Consider the following 17698-nt stretch of genomic DNA (forward strand, 5'->3'; position numbering starts at 1 on the left):
TCAGACCAGTCGAATACATATGGCAAGGTGTTGACATTTCTTAAGGCAAGTGATCAGTTCACCATTCAGAACTCTCGTGGCTCTCTGCTCCTTGCTCCCCATTTGGGTTTAGAAGACGTTTCTAAAATTGAGTAGCCAGAGGTTAGAAGCTTACATTTGATGGGTCCTCTCTTTGGGATCAGATTTTCGTTCCCAGAACAAGGATGTGTTTAGTCTCACTGCCATGGACTGTTTTGGTCTCACGTGGGAGCCCTCCTGAGATAAAAGAGGACCCAGGAAGGAATGCTTTCTCTTTTGCGACTTGATGAGATCCTTCTAGCTTGCTGATGTGATGGAAGGATCTGTTGCCACAGTAGAGGCCTGAAAGGATTATTGAGTGGAGCATGTAACAGTGAAAACTTTTTTTAATTCCTTTTTTGGTTCGATCTGTGTATTACCAGAAAAGAGGCCTTATGGAGTATGATTTTTAAAAGTTTGATTTTGACAATCCCTGTTTTGTGAAATATTCCAAGTATTTCTGTTTAAAAGCAGTACCAAGTCTGATGTTAAAATATTTATGTGCTCACCTCTTTAAAACCTGACCGTGGTCCTTAAATGATTAACAGTACTGTTTATAAGCAAAAGACTGAGTCAGGGTAGGGTGAGAGGAGTTTGTGTGACTGGAGGTAGACAATGATTATAATTATAGATTCTTGCAGTAAGTATATCAGAGGGAAATGTGTTTTTAAAGAGGACGTATTAAGGAAATCAAATCCAGAAGCTTCTAAGGATTGGTGGTTATATCATTCCAAATGCTGACAAACAGGATAGTGCTGTATCTCTGAATAGCAGTTGAAAATAGGAGATTATAAATTCCCAGTGACATTGAATATTAAACAAAATATTAAGGTTCCATTTTATCGGACCTTTCTTTTGGAATGGGTGACATCTTTTTACATTTGTGAGATCATTGAATAAATCTAAACTGACATCCCCACAAAGGTTCCCATCAAGTGATCAGTCCTCCCTTTTCCCATAAAACTTTCCTATAAATTGTTAGCTTTTTTTCTATGAAAATAGTTTTTGCACAGATTTGAAATACATATGAAAAAGATGAACTTAGTAAGGTAGGTGAAAACCTTTTTGTTTTTCAAAAAGACATGTAGTGGAGATGACAACAGAGATTTATTTCCATTCTCTATTTAACACATGCTGAGATACCAAAGAGCCACAAGTGTCTGGCCCAATAGCTTGACCTTCCACTGCAACCCAAGACTAACAGTAAAACCTTTACCTTGAAGTAGGATTATGAGTGCTGCTAGTAATTACAAGGCGGTCAGGAGTAATTACATGTAAGATTGATATCATTCAATAAATATCTATTTGGGATTTCGTGATTGTGGAATATGCCAGACACAGAAGAAGAAATAATCAGATGTGAACCTGTACTCAGATTGCTTACCTTCTAGCAAAATAGAGGATCTACATTAGGAATACAATGTAGAAAGTTATAAATCCTATTAACATAGATAAAATGTAATGGGAAGCTAGCTTTATATAATGGGACAGTATAGTATTGAGGAAGGAGGAAATCATGCCATTTTTGATGACAAATCCTCTATATCTCTTGATAGCCTTAAGGGCCTGTCTGTGTCATATGTTCTAGTTCTTGGCTTTCAACTTACTTCCTTTTTGCATAAATGGTGCAGGTGATGCATCTCCTTTGTACTAATCTGACCTCTTTTCATTTGTATTTTATAAAACTCACTTGAACTGGCTTCCACAAGATAGGGCAATCTACTCGGTTTTCATAACCGAGAAGACTCTCTTTCCATCTCGCATCTCATTTCCTATACGTTGGCTTAGTTTTAGGGTAGGCTTTCTCTAGATGGTGGAAAGATGACAACTTCAGGTTCCTATTTTACCAGCCTAGCAACCCAAGCAGGAAGAAAGAGTTCCCTTTTCTGGAGATTTAGCCAAAGGCCTGAATGTGGTGTTCATTGATTCTGATAGATCTTGCTAGGGTCTTGTGCCTACTCCTGAATCAGTCACTTTGGCCAGAGAATGCTGTATTCTTTTTGACCAGGCCAGATTCATATGCCATTCCTAAAGTTAGTGGGTGAGGTCATCTCCTTCTGAACACATGGACTGGGAATGGGATGGATCCCCAAAGAAAAAATGTGGGTATCATGTTGGAAAAAGAGGTTGATGTTTTGGAGGCAAAAAACATAACAAGAGCTAACTACACTTTCTGCATTCCTCTGGACTTCTGGGTACTTCAGGATAGAGGTAGAGTGGTAGTCTGCTATTGGTGACACAATTCTTGGTGCATCTACATGAGTTAGAGGTAATAATTAAGCTTATGCATCATTTAAATGGGAAGAAAGACCTCTGAAAGATTGTTGTTAATTCCAACATTAAATATGCTACCTTTTTTGCATTATTAAGCTCAACTAAACTATACATAGCAAAAAGTAAAATACATAGAACAGCATCTAACAGTGCAGTTCCTGGAAACAGTAAAGCCCAGCACCATGCTGAGACAAGGCTAGACTGTCTGCCTGTCATTACAGCTAAGTAGTGATTAGCTTTTATGTAGAAAACACAACAGAGGAGGGTGAAGCAACTGGTAGAGATGCCTCAGAATTGTCCAGAAGTGTTATAGTCTCTCTTCCTCCAAAAAACAAGGGTAACTCTTCTGACTTGCGTTGGCTTTTGTTAATATGATTCTGTAAGGCTCTGTATATTAAAGGTAGACAAAATGTTCTTTTTCCCTCTTTCATTCATACCCCTGACCCTACTCCTTCTAAGGTCTCTGACCTTGTAGCAGTGCAGCATCCTTGTAAGCAGAATATTTATATTGTTTGTCTCTTCCCACCCTTTTCAGGGTTGTATTTCTATGCTGTGGCCTTAAAAATTTCAGAAAGGGAAGAAAGCCTTTCAGGGAGCTCTGCTCATCCCGTTGTGCCAGTGAGTCCCCTTGGTGCTCGAATGAGGAAATATAATCAGAAGAGTGCAAATGCAGGCTCAGTCAGCTCCACTAAATACTTTTGAGGTATATATCTATTTCATGTTACACGTTAGGAATTTGTGTGTTCCTTCGGTATTGGAAAAAATCAGATAAACTATGAAAGCTAAATATAGAATTAAGCAAAGATCATTTAGTTTTTAGAGGAAGAAATACCAGTAGTTGTAAGCCTGGAAGTAGAGAGAGATTGCTTACTATGGATTTAAAACCCACAGTCTGCTGTAATCTGTCTCCTGTCCTGATTTGCAATTCCATGTCTGACACACAGGCTTGCATTTGCTTTCTGTGTAGCTGAGAAATTCCCAGCTCCAACTCTTAAGTCAGAAGCCTGAGCAAGTGCTACCTTATGCTCATAGTGAGTGAAAACTAGTCGACTAGCCTAGAGATTTGTGGGAAATCTGTAGTTTTTGTCATTCTATTTTAAAGTGCCACATTGTTGTTACAGTTAGTAGGTGAGTTTCCTCTTTGACTCTGATAATTCTTTCTATTTAACCCGTTTTTTAAAAGTATAGCTAATAGAAACATGTCAACAGATAAATGCATTCCAGCTTAACATTTTTTAAGCCTTTTGGTTTTAGCCGCCCCCAAATCAGGCCAACTTGTCCAGTTGGTAGGTTCATAACCATTTTGCCAAAAATGTCTTGAATCTTGAAACAGGAGTTGGAAAGTCTTACCCAAAGCCTTTTGAAGTGTATTGTATTCAAGAAATGGGGAAAGAAACAACAATGGTAATATTACAACTGTTGTGTTATCTACCCAGGTATCTAATACTTGTCCTCTCTATAGCCCCTCCCCCTAGGTCTGGATGGAGGATACTTTAAAGTGAAATGACAGACCAGGAGAATAACAACAACATCTCAAGTAACCCCTTTGCTGCTCTTTTCGGCTCCCTGGCTGATGCCAAGCAGTTTGCAGCAATCCAAAAAGAGCAGCTGAAGCAGCAATCTGGTAAGTAGAGGAGCCAATAGCAGCAGATGAGATGACCTAGAATGGGTTCTTCCCAAATTAAGTATTCTTTGGATTCTTAATTGCAACTGGAATTTAAGTTTAGGGCAGAAGTTGGTTTTTGTTTGTTTATTTAGAGTAGAAGTTACTTTTTTGTTCGTATTTGTTGTTTGTTTTGTTTTGGAGTCCTCTCCTCCCTAACCTACCCCCTACAAGAAAGAGATCAGATAACAGGTGGTTCCATAGTAACAAATGCCAATCGTGGTCCCAAAGCTGTCAAGCTGTTTTTATTTTTTAAATTACCTAGTAAAAGATATTTAACAAAGATTTTTTTTTTTAATTTTAACATAGAAAACTGAGGTTATCGTGTAGGTGTGGAAAGCAAGTCACATGCAACTGTAGAAAGCAGAAGTGTTGAAGGAAGAATTTTTAAAAGCTTTTTGAACTGTAGAGAAATACATGAGATTTGTTGTTAGGCCCATTGCTTCAGAGTCTATCTTAAGTGCTTCTTCCACTCCACGGAGTAGCCACTTTCATAGCTTACTGCTTTTAGAACAGACTTCTAAGAAAATCTGATCCTTATCCTTAATGTGAAAAAAAAAATTAGAATAATATTTCACTAATCGGAAAAGTGGTTTTCCTTATCTGGGACCAAATTTAAGGTCAAGTCTAGCTTCCTCCTTTAAAGTAGCATATGGACTAGAAGAATTAGGATGATGGTTTTGAGATGTATTAGTCTTCTGAGGGTATTCACAAAATCTTTCAAGCCAGAAATTGCTGCCCTTCTCCTCCCTGCAAAAAGAATAATAGTGTTTTTCTTGTTTATATTTTCTCTTTATTTCAAAAGCGTTCAGATACGTAGCTAAGTTGTGGCCTTGCTCTCCAATTAGGATTGAATGAAAAGGAAGTAAGGAGAAGACAGATGAGTAGTAGAGTGATGGATAAAAGAAGGGAGAAATACAACTAATGCTGACTTTGTAACAACGATAGGAAGAGGCAGCTCTGAGTCTCAGTCTCTGAAATCTCTCCCAGATGTCTAAGATACAGGCTCAGAATGGGAAACCTTGGATTAGGAGGTTGTAGGAGAGAAAGGAGAGTGAGGGATTGGAAAAATAAGAAAATGGGAAAATAAAATTTATAAACATGTGGTTGAGGGAAATTTTGCTTATCAGCACCTGTAACTCTTAAAATTCAGAGGAGAACCTAATGGTATAGGAATAGAGTGACAGAACGCTTGTCCTTTTGGCTGTAAGCAGACACAAAGCTGGCTAGAGCTGGGAGCATTGCAGGCACCGAGCAGTGGGGACAAATCAGGTGCGTGCCCTGCTGTAACTATTTTGGCATCTCATCGTCTTAGTTTGTTTACACTGTGTTTATCGTGCCACCAGGTCTAACCTGTTTTCCGCCAGCAGTTAGTACTCTGCCAGAACCTTTGGCCTGCTATACTGAGCTTCAGTTTTACCAAACTCACTGCACAAAGCAACTCTTGCTTCTGAGAATTTTACCTGGACTTTGAGAGCAATCATTTTCTCGGTAGAGAAAAGTAAATACAGACTTGTGTGTGGCTTTTAGAGAAATGCCTGTTAAAACAATTGGATTGTTTTTAATCTATGAAGTTTGTAAAAATTTAAACAGACATTCTCTCATACACTGTGGGTGGACATGTAAATTAGAGCACTCTTTCTGAGAGTAATTCTGTAGTATGCATATGTTAACTTCTATGAATCTATCCTACAGAAATACTCATACAAGTGCACAAAAAGAGTAAGTTATATTTGATGCAGTATTGTTTGAAATCATGAAAAATTTGAAACAACTCAAATGGTCATCTGTTGAGAAGTAGCTACATAGATCACAGTGTGTGCATACAATGCAATACAGTGCAGCTATTGAAAAGAATGACGTAGGCCTGTGAATGACCTAACAGAGAGGTGTTGGTGCCAGTTAAGTTTAAAAAGCAAGCTGAAAAGCAGTAAGTGTAGTATGATCCCATTTTTAAAAAGCTAAAAATCACAGTAATAAACATTATCACCAGAATAAGAAGTATCTGAAACTCTTTGCTAAGATAAGTGGTTATCCGTAGGGAATTGGTTCAGAGATTTTTTTATATTCTTTTTTTTTTTAATATGAATATTTAATTAAAAAAATTTTTTTGTGGTGGGAGGTAATTAGGTTTGTTTGTTTGTTTGTTTGTTTTAGGGGGAGGTACTGGGGATTGAACCCAGGACCTTGTGCATGCTGAGCAGGCACTCTGCCACTGAGCAGGCACTCTGCCACTGAGCTATACCCTTCCCCCAAGATTTTTTACATTCTATTTTCCTGAACAGTTGGGAAATATTTAAACAAATGTGTTCTCTTAAAATCAGGAAAAAGCCATATATTTACTATAATTAAAGGCATATTGATCAATTAGGTAATTCTTTGTCTACTAGGATTCGGTAGAGAAGATAGTGTTGCTACTTTTGGCATTGTGAAGTACAATTAATTATGAGTAGAAAGAATAAAACTTTTGGTTTTTAAAATGTGGTAGATTTTATAGCCAGGGATTTCAGAATCCTGTGCTTAAGATGTTGCCTGACAATAAATACAAAACAGAAACAGACTCATAGACACAGAATACAAACTTGTGGTTGCCAAGGGGGCAGTGGAGGGTGGGAAGGGACAGACTGGGATTTCAAAATGTAGAATAGGTAAACAAAATTATATTGTATAGCTCAGGGAAATATATATAAGATCTTATGGTAGCTCATAGCGAAAAAAATGTGACAGTGAATATATGTATGTTCATGTATGAAAGATTGTGCTTTACACTGAAATTTGACACAACATTGTAAAATGACTATTACTCAATTAAAAAATGTTAAGTAAAAAAAAAAAGTAGTTAAGGAGATCACAAAAAAAAAGAATAAAAGAAGCACAATTTTCCCACTAGTTTATTTAAAAAAAATGAAAAAATAAAACCCACCACATGTTCAAATTAAAAAAAAGTTGTTGCCTGACACAACTCAGTAGCAAAAAAAAAAAAAAGAAAATAACCCAATTTAAAAGTGGGCAGAGAATCTGAATAGACATTTTTCCAAAGAAGATAATACAGATGGCCAACAGGCACATGAAAGGTACTCAACATCACTAATCATCAGGGAAATGCAAATCAGAACCACAGTGAGGTATCACCTCACAGCTGTTAAAATGGCTATTATCAAAAAGATAAGAAATAACAAGTGTTGGCGAGGGTATGGAAAAAAGGGAACACTCATGCACTGTTGGTGAAATTGTAAATTGGTGAAGCCACTATGGAAAACAGTATGTAGGTTACTCAAAAAATTAAATATAGAACTACCATATGATCCAGCAGTTCCACCTCTAAGTATTTATCCAAAGGAAATGAAAACAATTCAAGAAGATATATGCACCTTCTTGTTCATTGCAGCATTATTTACAATAGCCAAGATGTGAAAACAACCTAAATATACATCAATGGATAAATAAAGAACATGGTGTAATTATATTTACACATACACATACACACACATGCACATACACAATGGAATATTATTCAGCCATGAAAAAAGAAATCTTGCCATTTGCAACAACAGATGGGCAATGAATGAACCTTGAGGGCATTATGCTAAGTGAAATAAGTCAGAGAAAGTCAAATACTATATGATCTCATTTATATGTGGGATCTTAAAAAAAAAAAAAGCTCATAGATACAGAGTATGAATTGGTGGTTGCCAGAGGCAAGAGGTCGGGCATGGTCCAAATGGGTGAAGGGGACCAAAATGTGCAAACTTCCAGTTACGAAATAGTCATGGGGGTGCAATGAACAGCATGGTAATTGTAGTTAATAATACTGTTACTGCGTATTCGACAGTTGCTAAGAAAGTAGATCTTAAAAGTTCTTAAAACAAGAAAACAATTTTTGAAGCTCTGTATGGTGAAAGATGTTGTCCAGATTTATTGTGGTCATCATTCCACAATATATCCAAGTATCGGATCATTACGTGATACACCTGAAACTAATATTAATGTTAGTTAAACCTCAGTTTAAAAAAAAAAAACGATGTTGCCTGACATGAGATGTTCACTAATTAGATGGACAACTTGTTTAACATTCAGAATTATCCTCCTGTTGGTTACATTTATCGTATAATATACTTGGGTTTTTTTTGAAGAAAAGGTTGTTACCATTAATGGCTTTCATTTTCTGGCAGATGAACTCCCAGCTAGCCCAGATGACTCGGATAATAGTGTGTCAGAGAGCCTGGATGAATTTGATTACTCTGTGGCTGAGATTAGCCGCTCATTCCGTTCACAGCAGGAAATATGTGAGCAACTCAACATCAATCACATGATCCAAAGGATCTTCCTCATTACGCTGGACAACAGTGAGTTACAGACTTGCCGCCAGTCTATTCACTACTCTGCCCTTCCTGCTTGTGCTAGGGACTTGCTCTGTGAAATGTATTGTGTCTGATGGTTAAACAAACACACCATACTCCCTGGAACACAGGGTTTATGTTTCAGTGAAGCTTTCAGTGTGACCTAAAGCAGTATTTTGACACAGACACAGCTTTCATTCCTATTCTGATACTGACTGGCCATGTAGCTACTGGCTTTACTACCCTAAAAGAGAATTGGAAATGACGGCCAAATCCATTTTCTTCTCAGAGGTGACCTAAATAAACAGTTAGATGAAACCCCCAAGAAGTGTCAGACACTGTTTCCCCTCTGTGCCCGGGCTGTAGTTAAACCCCGAAGTTAGTGCTCATGTCTGGGATTTACTCTTTAAATGTTAGGTTTCTGACAAAGCCCATGCTCTTGTAGGGGGTTGGGGTGGGCAAGATTTAAAATTTAGAAACTGCTTTGTGTGTCGAAATCATTCTGATATTACCCAAGTGAAACTTGGGGTTCAAGAGAAAAGCGGTCATGATCAGTTGTCTATATAAGGCAGAAGCATTATCCTTAACCTACCAGATTAAAACCATTTCCCAGGTGACCCAAGCCTGAAAAGTGGGAATGGCATCCCCAGCCGTTGTGTGTATTTGGAAGAAATGGCAGTAGACCTGGAAGATCAAGACTGGCTTGATATGAACAACGTTGAGCAGGTACCATTCTTAGATTCCTTACGTGCGCCTTCAGCAAAAGTCAGCCATGCAGCTAAATTCTCCCCACCTTTCTCTGACCTCAGCTTTGCTTACCTCCATCTCTTACATTGTTCCTCTTTTGGAATCTTCTCGTCTACCATCGTAACATGTCCAAATCTACCCATCCTTTAAGACCCAGTTAAAATGCCATCTTGTTTACAAAATTTTGTCAGGTAGGAGTTGTTCTTTTCTCCTCTGGGCTCCTAGAGTAATCTGTCTATGCATCTCTTATGGGAATAGTAATTTTCTGTCTCATGCAGTGGCTTCTTCATGTACCTATCTTGTCTGTCCTGGAGACTCCAACTTATCAAGGGCAAGGTCCATCTCTTTCTTCTTTATATCTTTTCCAAAATCAAAACAGTGCGCTCTACCTCACAGGTACCTAGTTAACTTGAGAGGAATAGAAGTTTGGTCGGGAAGATGCTTGACAACTTGTAGTTTAACTTTCTATGTTTAAATTGTCTTTATGTAAGTTTGAGGTCAGCAATCACCAGAGTAGTACATTTCACATATAAGTTTAATCTCTGATTCTTGACACCATTCAACAAATATTCTTTTAAAGCTTACTCTGTGCTAGGGGCTATGCTAGATACTTAAGCTTGGTTTAGGATAACTACATACACAATTAGATTTGTATATATAGTATTTTCTAAAGTAATGAGACACTAGGCCCTTTTTTCACCTTATATCCATTGATTCTCATGATAACCTGTGTCTAAATTATCTTTTATATCTCGCTATTCTAAAATCAGTTTTGCAATGGCTTAGTATTTTTATTTGTTTTTCTTAATAGGCTGTCTTTACTCGCTTATTACTTCAAGATCCAGGCAACCACTTGATTAACATGACTTCTTCTACAACGTTGAATCTCTCTGCTGATCGAGATGCAGGGGAGAGGCATATTTTTTGTTACCTTTATTCCTGCTTCCAAAGAGCCAAGGAAGAGGTAAAGAATCCCTATTGAGTACTATATTGGGTGTGACTTTAACGTGTAGGTCAGAGAGTTGGATCAGTCTTTTATATCAATTTATACACATCATAGTATATCTGGAACCGGATATCAGAGACACTGTTATTTTTTCTTCTAAAGTTTTAGTCTCTCCTTTTTGTGGCTTGGAGTCCACCCCTTTCCCCAGTTAACAAGTGCCTCCTATTCTCTCTACAAATATCTTTAAAAAAAAAAATCACACCTTTATTAAAAAAAAAAAAAGTTCTGATAAATTCATTTCCACTGAGGTGCAGAGTAGATTAAGCTTAGTCACTTCCAGCATTGGGATTCTAACAGGTAGATGATTCTTGAAGCCAAAGAATGGACTCTAATGACTTTTCAAACGTCCACCGGAAAATAGTATTGTTTTGGGATACAACATCTTTTTCTTTCTGTTTGCTGCATCCGCCCTTGTTCCAGGTCACAAAGCTAACCTATTCTCTCTTCTTCATGCTATTTCCAGATTACCAAAGTTCCAGAGAACCTGCTGCCCTTTGCAGTGCAGTGCAGGAACCTCACTGTGTCCAATACCCGCACAGTTCTCCTCACCCCAGAGATCTATGTTGACCAAAACATCCATGAGCAACTGGTAGATTTGATGTTGGAAGCCATCATAGGAGGCCGTGAGTACATAAGCAAAACCTGTGACCTTCTACATTTGATTTCCAAATGTACCATTCTTCTAATTGCATTAGAAAGTGTCGGAGCCACTATGGTTCCAGCATAAATTAAGGAAGAGAGCTCACACCTCGCCGTTGGTGTTGAATACCAGTAGAATTATCAAAAGTATCAGAAGAGTAAAGAGCTGTGTATAAAGGCACATACAAACCCCTGTGGCCTCCTCTCGCTCATTTGTCTTCTTTCAGATTTTGATGGTGTAGCTGAGTTTCTTGATGAGGTCATCGAAGCCTTGATACTGGATGAGGAAGTTCGAACATTTCCAGAAGTCATGATTCCAGTGTTTGATATTTTATTGGGCCGAATAAAAGACCTAGAACTCTGCCAGATGCTTTTGTATGCTTATCTGGATATTCTTCTCTATTTCACTAGGCAGAAGGATATGGCGAAGGTAGGTCTGAAAGCTCATAGATACTCCGTTGAGTTGGAAGCTTGATACTTTATGCTTCCCTACCCTGAGGGCACTGTAATATTACCTACTGAATAAGAGAAAGACACATTGCTTGTTGAATAGCCTTAACTCTTTGAAGCCCTCTCATCTTGTCATTTATGTCTCATCACACCAATGAATAACGAGGACTTGTCTTCTCCCACAGGTTTTTGTAGACTACATTCAGCCCAAGGACCCTAGTAATGGCCAGATGTACCAGAAGACCTTGCTGGGAGTAATCCTGAATATCTCCTGCCTATTAAAGACTCCGGGTGTAGTAGAAAACCACGGCTACTTCCTGAATCCATCTCGTTCCAGTCCCCAGGAGATCAAAGTACAAGAGGCCAACATTCATCAGGTGGAACTGTTATCAGTGTATCCCAGCCCCCTGATCTGAGATTAAGTATCATTTCCTCAGAAAGCAGATGCAGATAAGGCTGCTTGAGCCTCTTTGGGAAAGCAGATCGGTCTGATTGGCTCTCTACCATAATCATGTAAAGTAACGGCCCTCTTTTTAGCATGCGCTAAGAGCAGAGGATGAACGTCTGTGTGGTTTAAGAGTAAGCTGCTGCTAGTCTCTGCCCCATACAGGGGCACAGCCCTCTCCTGTCAATCTTCGTTTTTCTCACCAAGATATTTCTTATAACTTCAGCTCCTAAAATCTTCTGACTGAACTCCAGCTTATAAACCAATTTTTTTTCCTTTCCCTTTTTCTATCTGTGTCCTCTCTATTTGGGCTTCTTAGCATAAATTATAGTAGAGGTCTGGCCAACATCCAGCAGCAAATGGTTGAATTGGGGACAGTTTAAATCACCCATCATCACAACTCTCTGAAGCAGGGGTTGACAAATTATATCAATGGTCAAATCCAGCCTGCCACCTGCTTTTGTAAATAGTTTTGTTGAACACAGCCATGCCCATTTGTATATGTATTGTTTATGGCTTGACTTCATGCCACAATGATAGAGTTTAATAGTTGCTACAAAGACCATGTGGCATGCAAAGCCAAAAATACTTATCATCTGGCCCTCTGCAGAAAAAATTTACCAACCCCTACTCTAAAGCTACATAAAGGCTAACTGCAGTTTGGCAGCTCGTCAGGAAATCTCTTACAAGTGTCCAGAAATTTTTTTTTAATCAGAAATGGGGGGTAAGGCACAGGGTGAGTGAGGGAAAAGCTTAGGATTCATGTATTTTTGGAAATTGCCAGAGGCTAAGATTTGGGAGTAACAAATATTAGGATTGTGAAACTGGAATGTTCTGTGGTTGTGTTTTCTGGTTAAACAGTTCATGGCTCGGTTCCATGAAAAGATCTACCAGATGCTGAAGAACTTACTCCAGCTCTCTCCAGAAACCAAACACTGTATCTTGTCCTGGCTTGGAAACTGTTTGCATGCAAATGCAGGCCGCACCAAGATTTGGGCCAATCAGATGCCAGAAATCTTCTTCCAAATGTATGCCTCGGATGCCTTCTTTCTGAATCTGGGTGCTGCTCTCCTGAAGCTATGCCAGCCATTTTGCAAACCCAGATCCTCTCGGCTCCTCACCTTTAATCCCACTTACTGTGCCCTGAAGGAGTTGAATGATGAAGAACGAAAAATTAAAAATGTACACATGAGAGGTAGGGGGGAGCTAGTATTCTCAAAACTGTGTATGTGGTGTGTGTGTGTGTATGTTTGTGTGTGTAACATCTAAGGCATCCACTTCCTTACCCTTTGTCACAAAGGTGCCTCTTCCTCAGAGAAGATGAGGCAGAAAGAAGAGCTGTCATAAATTTTAAACAGACTTCTTAGAACTGGTGGGTTTGGATGTTATGCTTTAGTGAGACCTTCTCTCTGAATTTGGCATACTTGGATATTCATTCATTCATTTTTTATAAAAATGGATAAAGCCCAGCCCCTGTCCTTTTTGAGCTCAGAGGCTCCAGAAGAAGGCAGATGCATTAACAGATCACCATAATATGGTATAGGGTTAAGCTATAGAAACACAGAGGAGGGGGTAAACGATGAATTCTACAGTAGTTGGAGGTCTTCGTAGCTGAGTCTTGAGAAATGAGTTGGGTTTATGAAGCAAAGATGCACAAGAGTTTCTTTCTGTAGAGGAAGTAACAAATATGCAGGTACAGAGCTATGGAAAATCTGAACTAAGGAGCAGTGAGAAGCTGGATGTGGCTAGGGCAGGGTGTAGGTGGGGGGAGAGGTATGGGAATTGACAAGAAAGAAGTCTGGGGAGGAAGAATATTGGAACCAAATTGGAGAAAACTCAAGCAATCCAGAGAAGTGAAAAGAAGAAAATAAATCACTCATAATTCTACCACTCAAAATTAGTCACTCTTAATTTTGATATATTTCCTCCCAGTTTTGTAACTCTTCTAATTATAAAAGTAACACATGCTCAAAAGCAAATAATCTTAAGTACAGAAAAGCACAAAATAGATACAGATCACCCCGTATCTATCTCCTGGAAAAATCTGCAGTGTCATCTATCTTTCTTTTTAATTTTTGGTGATTTCATGGTTAAACTAAAGAGATTCAATTGCATTTCTGTAGACAGTGAGAAGCCAAAAGATATTTTTAGCCAAGAGAGTAGGAATGTGACAAAATTTGTTTTTAAGTAGGGGAGAGTATAGCTCAGTGATTGTGTGCTTATCATGCATGAGGTCCTGGGTTCAATCCCCAGTACTGCCATTAAATAAATAGATAAATAAACCTAATTACTCCCCCCTCCCCCAAAAAAAAGAATTTAAAAAAAAGATTTGTTTTTAAGAAGATATTACTTAATTCCCTGGTAGGTATCAGGATGAAAATTAAGCTAGAGTAAGGGGATACTGGAGACCAAGATAGATGTCTGTGGCAAGCCATTTACTCTTCCTTTTAACTTCTTTGAGGTTTGGACAAAGAAACCTGTTTGATCCCAGCTGTGCAGGAGCCAAAGTTTCCCCAGACTTACAACCTTGTAACAGAAAACCTTGTCCTGACAGAGTACACCTTGTACTTGGGATTTCACAGGTAACTCCTCTGATGTCATTAGGACAGAGCTATTGTGTTGATAACCAGAAGTTTGAAAGTGAATCTTACAGATAACAATCTCCCTTTATTCTGAAGGCTCACATTATATGCGTTTATTTGTGTCTACATGACTTGGCTTCGTCCATGTAACTGGAATTTATTTTAATTTTTTGACCTGTTAAACTTTTTAAAAATAAAGATGCACTGGTATTTTTCTCTAAACTAGCAAGTTTTTAAATCACTGCCTTTTTTTGTCATGTGCCAAAGTGGAATTGTTTTCATTTAAAATTTCACATTCTGCTCCTGAATTTTCATTACTTAATTACTCCTGATGGAAAAAGAGAAAGCTTTACTCCATGGTGTAGAGACAAAATTGACAAAATTAAAGAAATGTTTATAAGGGATTTCAGTAAGATCAGTAGGACCATAAAAGATCTACGTATCAAAGGTAAAGAGGATTCTAGAAGAGTGAAGAATTGAGAGCTAGCATATATGACTTCCAAAAACGATTCTGATTCTGGCTACCTGTGTGTCATTCTGTGATTGTTTTTCCCCCTCTGACTTAGCTGGCTGTGACTGCAAGTATAAATAAGAAAATGGCTTCTTACTCATAGTTATAACCTATAGGAGGGGGTGTTGAGAATAGCAATTTTTAATGCCTTCTCAGGATACTTAAATTGACACAGCATTTTTCAAAACTTAGCAAGTTTCCAGAAAAATGAAATTGTATCTTTATTAGAGATTTTTTCTATCCCTGTCATTGACATTTTAAGTGAGACAATAGATAACAATTTCACATGTGTTCAACCTATTCAGCCACCTAGATTCAAACACAAAAGTGAATGTCATCTAGTTTCCCAGTATTGGCTAGCTAACCCTATACATTATCTGTAGGACCAAAGAGGATGACGTTGGACTGTACACATAGACACAATTATCCATAGCATTGAATTAGGAGGCTTCCTTTCATTAGAAAACATTTGGCTGACCCTTTGTGAAGAATAATTATATTTTATGTTGAACAACAGAGGGCTGCTCTTAGGTTGCATCCCAGGTGGCTACGAGTTCATATGTGGTCATTACTAATCTAGACTTTTTCACCAGCTTTAGTTCTCCACTAACCACAGACTGTCCATATAACCACATCCAAGTACACTCATTGCACTTGTATGGTGTCAAACTGTCCGGCTGGGCTTCTTGTACTTTGCCTAGTCATTATTTATTAGACCTAATAACAGCCCAGTCTACACCCTGCTCAACCTAGCCACTGTCCTTTGGATGGTGCATTTCAGCTGAAGGCTGCTAACTACATGTAATTAGGTTCAATTATGTTGAATATGTTTTCCTGGTGCTCTGCCCCCGCCTCTGTCCTGTCAATAACTTGCTCAGTGCCTTCTGTGTCATCACAATTGCAGCTTCCTACATCCTGACAGAGAATACTAGAACAAATAAATGAGGATTTGTTTTTCTGAACAGTCTGTCCTCAACTGTCTCTGTATGAGCCTCCTGACCCAGTCTCTTCTGCTTTCTTGGGGGCAGGTTGCATGATCAGATGGTAAAAATCAACCAAAATCTGCATCGGCTGCAGGTAGCCTGGCGGGATGCTCAGCAAAGTTCTAGCCCTGCTGCTGACAACCTCCGGGAGCAGTTTGAACGACTGATGACCATCTATCTTTCTACTAAGACTGCAATGACTGAGCCGCAGATGCTGCAGAACTGCCTAAATTTGCAGGTGTCCATGGCTGTTCTCCTAGTCCAGCTGGCCATAGGCAATGAGGGCTCCCAGCCAGTAGAGCTAACTTTTCCTTTGCCAGATGGCTACAGTTCTTTGGCTTATGTGCCAGGTAAGCTGGCTCTCCCTTGGGAACTTCTATTTATATCCATCTAAGTTTAACTGGGTCACTTGGGAAGTTTAATCCTCAAAATATCCTTCCTTAGTTATTCAGCTGTTTTTGGAGAAACAACTCAGACTTGTAGATAATGTTTATTGGTGGTCTAAAGCATGGGGGAACTGACAGGCTTGTAGCCCCTCTGCTGTGCAGGTCAGAAGAGAGTCTTCAGAAAATGAAGTACAGTCAGAGTTTTCAGAGCTCTTGGTTTCTATCATTATATATTGTTTGTCATTCAACTTACAGATTTACCTGTCTAACCCGCACTGTGCTATTCTTTAGGGGGAAAAGAATCATCTATTGGTTAACCCAGAAGGGAGATTGTGTGGGGGTGTGTGTGTGTATCTTGGTGAGGGGTCGGCCAATATTTTCCATCAAAACCAGGTTATATCTTGATCACTGTACTGGTCATCTATTGCTGAGTAACAAATTACCCCAAAACATAGCAACTTAAAACAACAAACATTATCTCACATAGTTTTTATGGGTCAGGAATCCAGGAGCAGCTTAGCTGCATGGTTCTGACTCTGGTCTCTCATGAGATTGTAGCCAAGCAGTCAACCAGGGCCATAGGAATCTGAAGACTCCACCAGGGCTGGGGGATCTGCTTACAAGCCTAGTCATGTGGTTGTTGGCAGACCTCAATTGCTTGCTGGCTTCTTTTCCAGGCCACACAGGTCTCTCCTTAGTACTAGTACGTTCATGGTATGGCAGCTGGCTTCTCTCAGAAAAAGGGACCAAAATGGAAGCTGTAGGCTTTTATAACCTATTTATGGAAATGACACGCCATCACTTCTGTGTGCCTCATGGTGTATCTTCTACCCTGGAATAGTGTAGGAGGGGACATATAAGGGCATAAATACTAGGAGGCAAGGACCATTGGAGGACCCTGGAGACTGATGACCATAGTCATATAATATATTCATCTCTATTCAAGATTCTTCATCTAAAGGATTTTTAAATGCACAGTTAACCTTGAGTGTGGAAATACATATCTATCAGTATTCTTTCTTAAACTGTACTGGTGTGTTAACAGTATTTTGTGTCTCTACTATTCTATTTACTTGGATAAAAATAAAAATTGACTTACATCTAAAAGAGATTCTACATTTATGAGTTTATCACCATTCCTATAAGACATTAGGAGTTTTTTTTAAGCCTTCACTAAGTAGACTGAAAGGGAGGAATTTGAATATTGCTTAATTCAGAGAGTCAGATGTTTGGCTAATTCCAGTGAATATTTTCTTTCTCAGAATTTTTTGCAGATAACTTGGGTGATTTCCTCATTTTTCTCCGCCGCTTTGCCGATGACATCTTGGAGACATCAGCAGATTCCCTGGAACATGTCCTTCACTTTATCACCATTTTCACTGGAAGCATAGAAAGGTGAAGTGCTGAAAGCATGGCTCTGTCATTGTTTTGAGCCGCAGAACATTCAGAAGACTTCTAAACAGAGAAATAAACAAGCCTGAATCATAAGGGATTGTGTTAACATAATGAATCACCAGACCATCCTTATGGGTACCCAAAAACCCCATTCTTGAGAGGCATAATAAACACCCGACTTTGCCCACAGAGAATTTGAACCTGCATATAAGGTACCTGA

The 17698-nt window shown here is 38.8% G+C and overlaps 1 protein-coding gene across 2 annotated transcripts in view; it reads left to right on the forward strand.

Annotated features, from left to right (window-relative positions):
- Positions 1 to 17698, forward strand: part of UBE4A (ubiquitination factor E4A) — a 31932-nt gene that overhangs the window by 577 nt on the left and 13657 nt on the right. The window contains exons 2-13 of one of the 2 annotated variants that reach the window (XM_010953464.3): positions 2867 to 3034; positions 3794 to 3955; positions 8167 to 8340; positions 8948 to 9060; positions 9893 to 10045; positions 10551 to 10710; positions 10954 to 11156; positions 11362 to 11553; positions 12483 to 12816; positions 14083 to 14203; positions 15743 to 16047; positions 17346 to 17478. In XM_010953464.3, coding sequence (XP_010951766.1) covers positions 3835 to 3955; positions 8167 to 8340; positions 8948 to 9060; positions 9893 to 10045; positions 10551 to 10710; positions 10954 to 11156; positions 11362 to 11553; positions 12483 to 12816; positions 14083 to 14203; positions 15743 to 16047; positions 17346 to 17478 — 2009 coding nt within the window. In that variant the 5' untranslated portion in view covers positions 2867 to 3034; positions 3794 to 3834. The remainder of the gene's footprint in view (positions 1 to 2866; positions 3035 to 3793; positions 3956 to 8166; positions 8341 to 8947; positions 9061 to 9892; positions 10046 to 10550; positions 10711 to 10953; positions 11157 to 11361; positions 11554 to 12482; positions 12817 to 14082; positions 14204 to 15742; positions 16048 to 17345; positions 17479 to 17698) is intronic. The other variant, XM_010953463.3, reaches the window with a different exon arrangement.

Source organism: Camelus bactrianus, chromosome 33 (assembly GCF_048773025.1).
Source record: "Camelus bactrianus isolate YW-2024 breed Bactrian camel chromosome 33, ASM4877302v1, whole genome shotgun sequence".
Lineage (NCBI taxonomy): Eukaryota > Metazoa > Chordata > Mammalia > Artiodactyla > Camelidae > Camelus > Camelus bactrianus.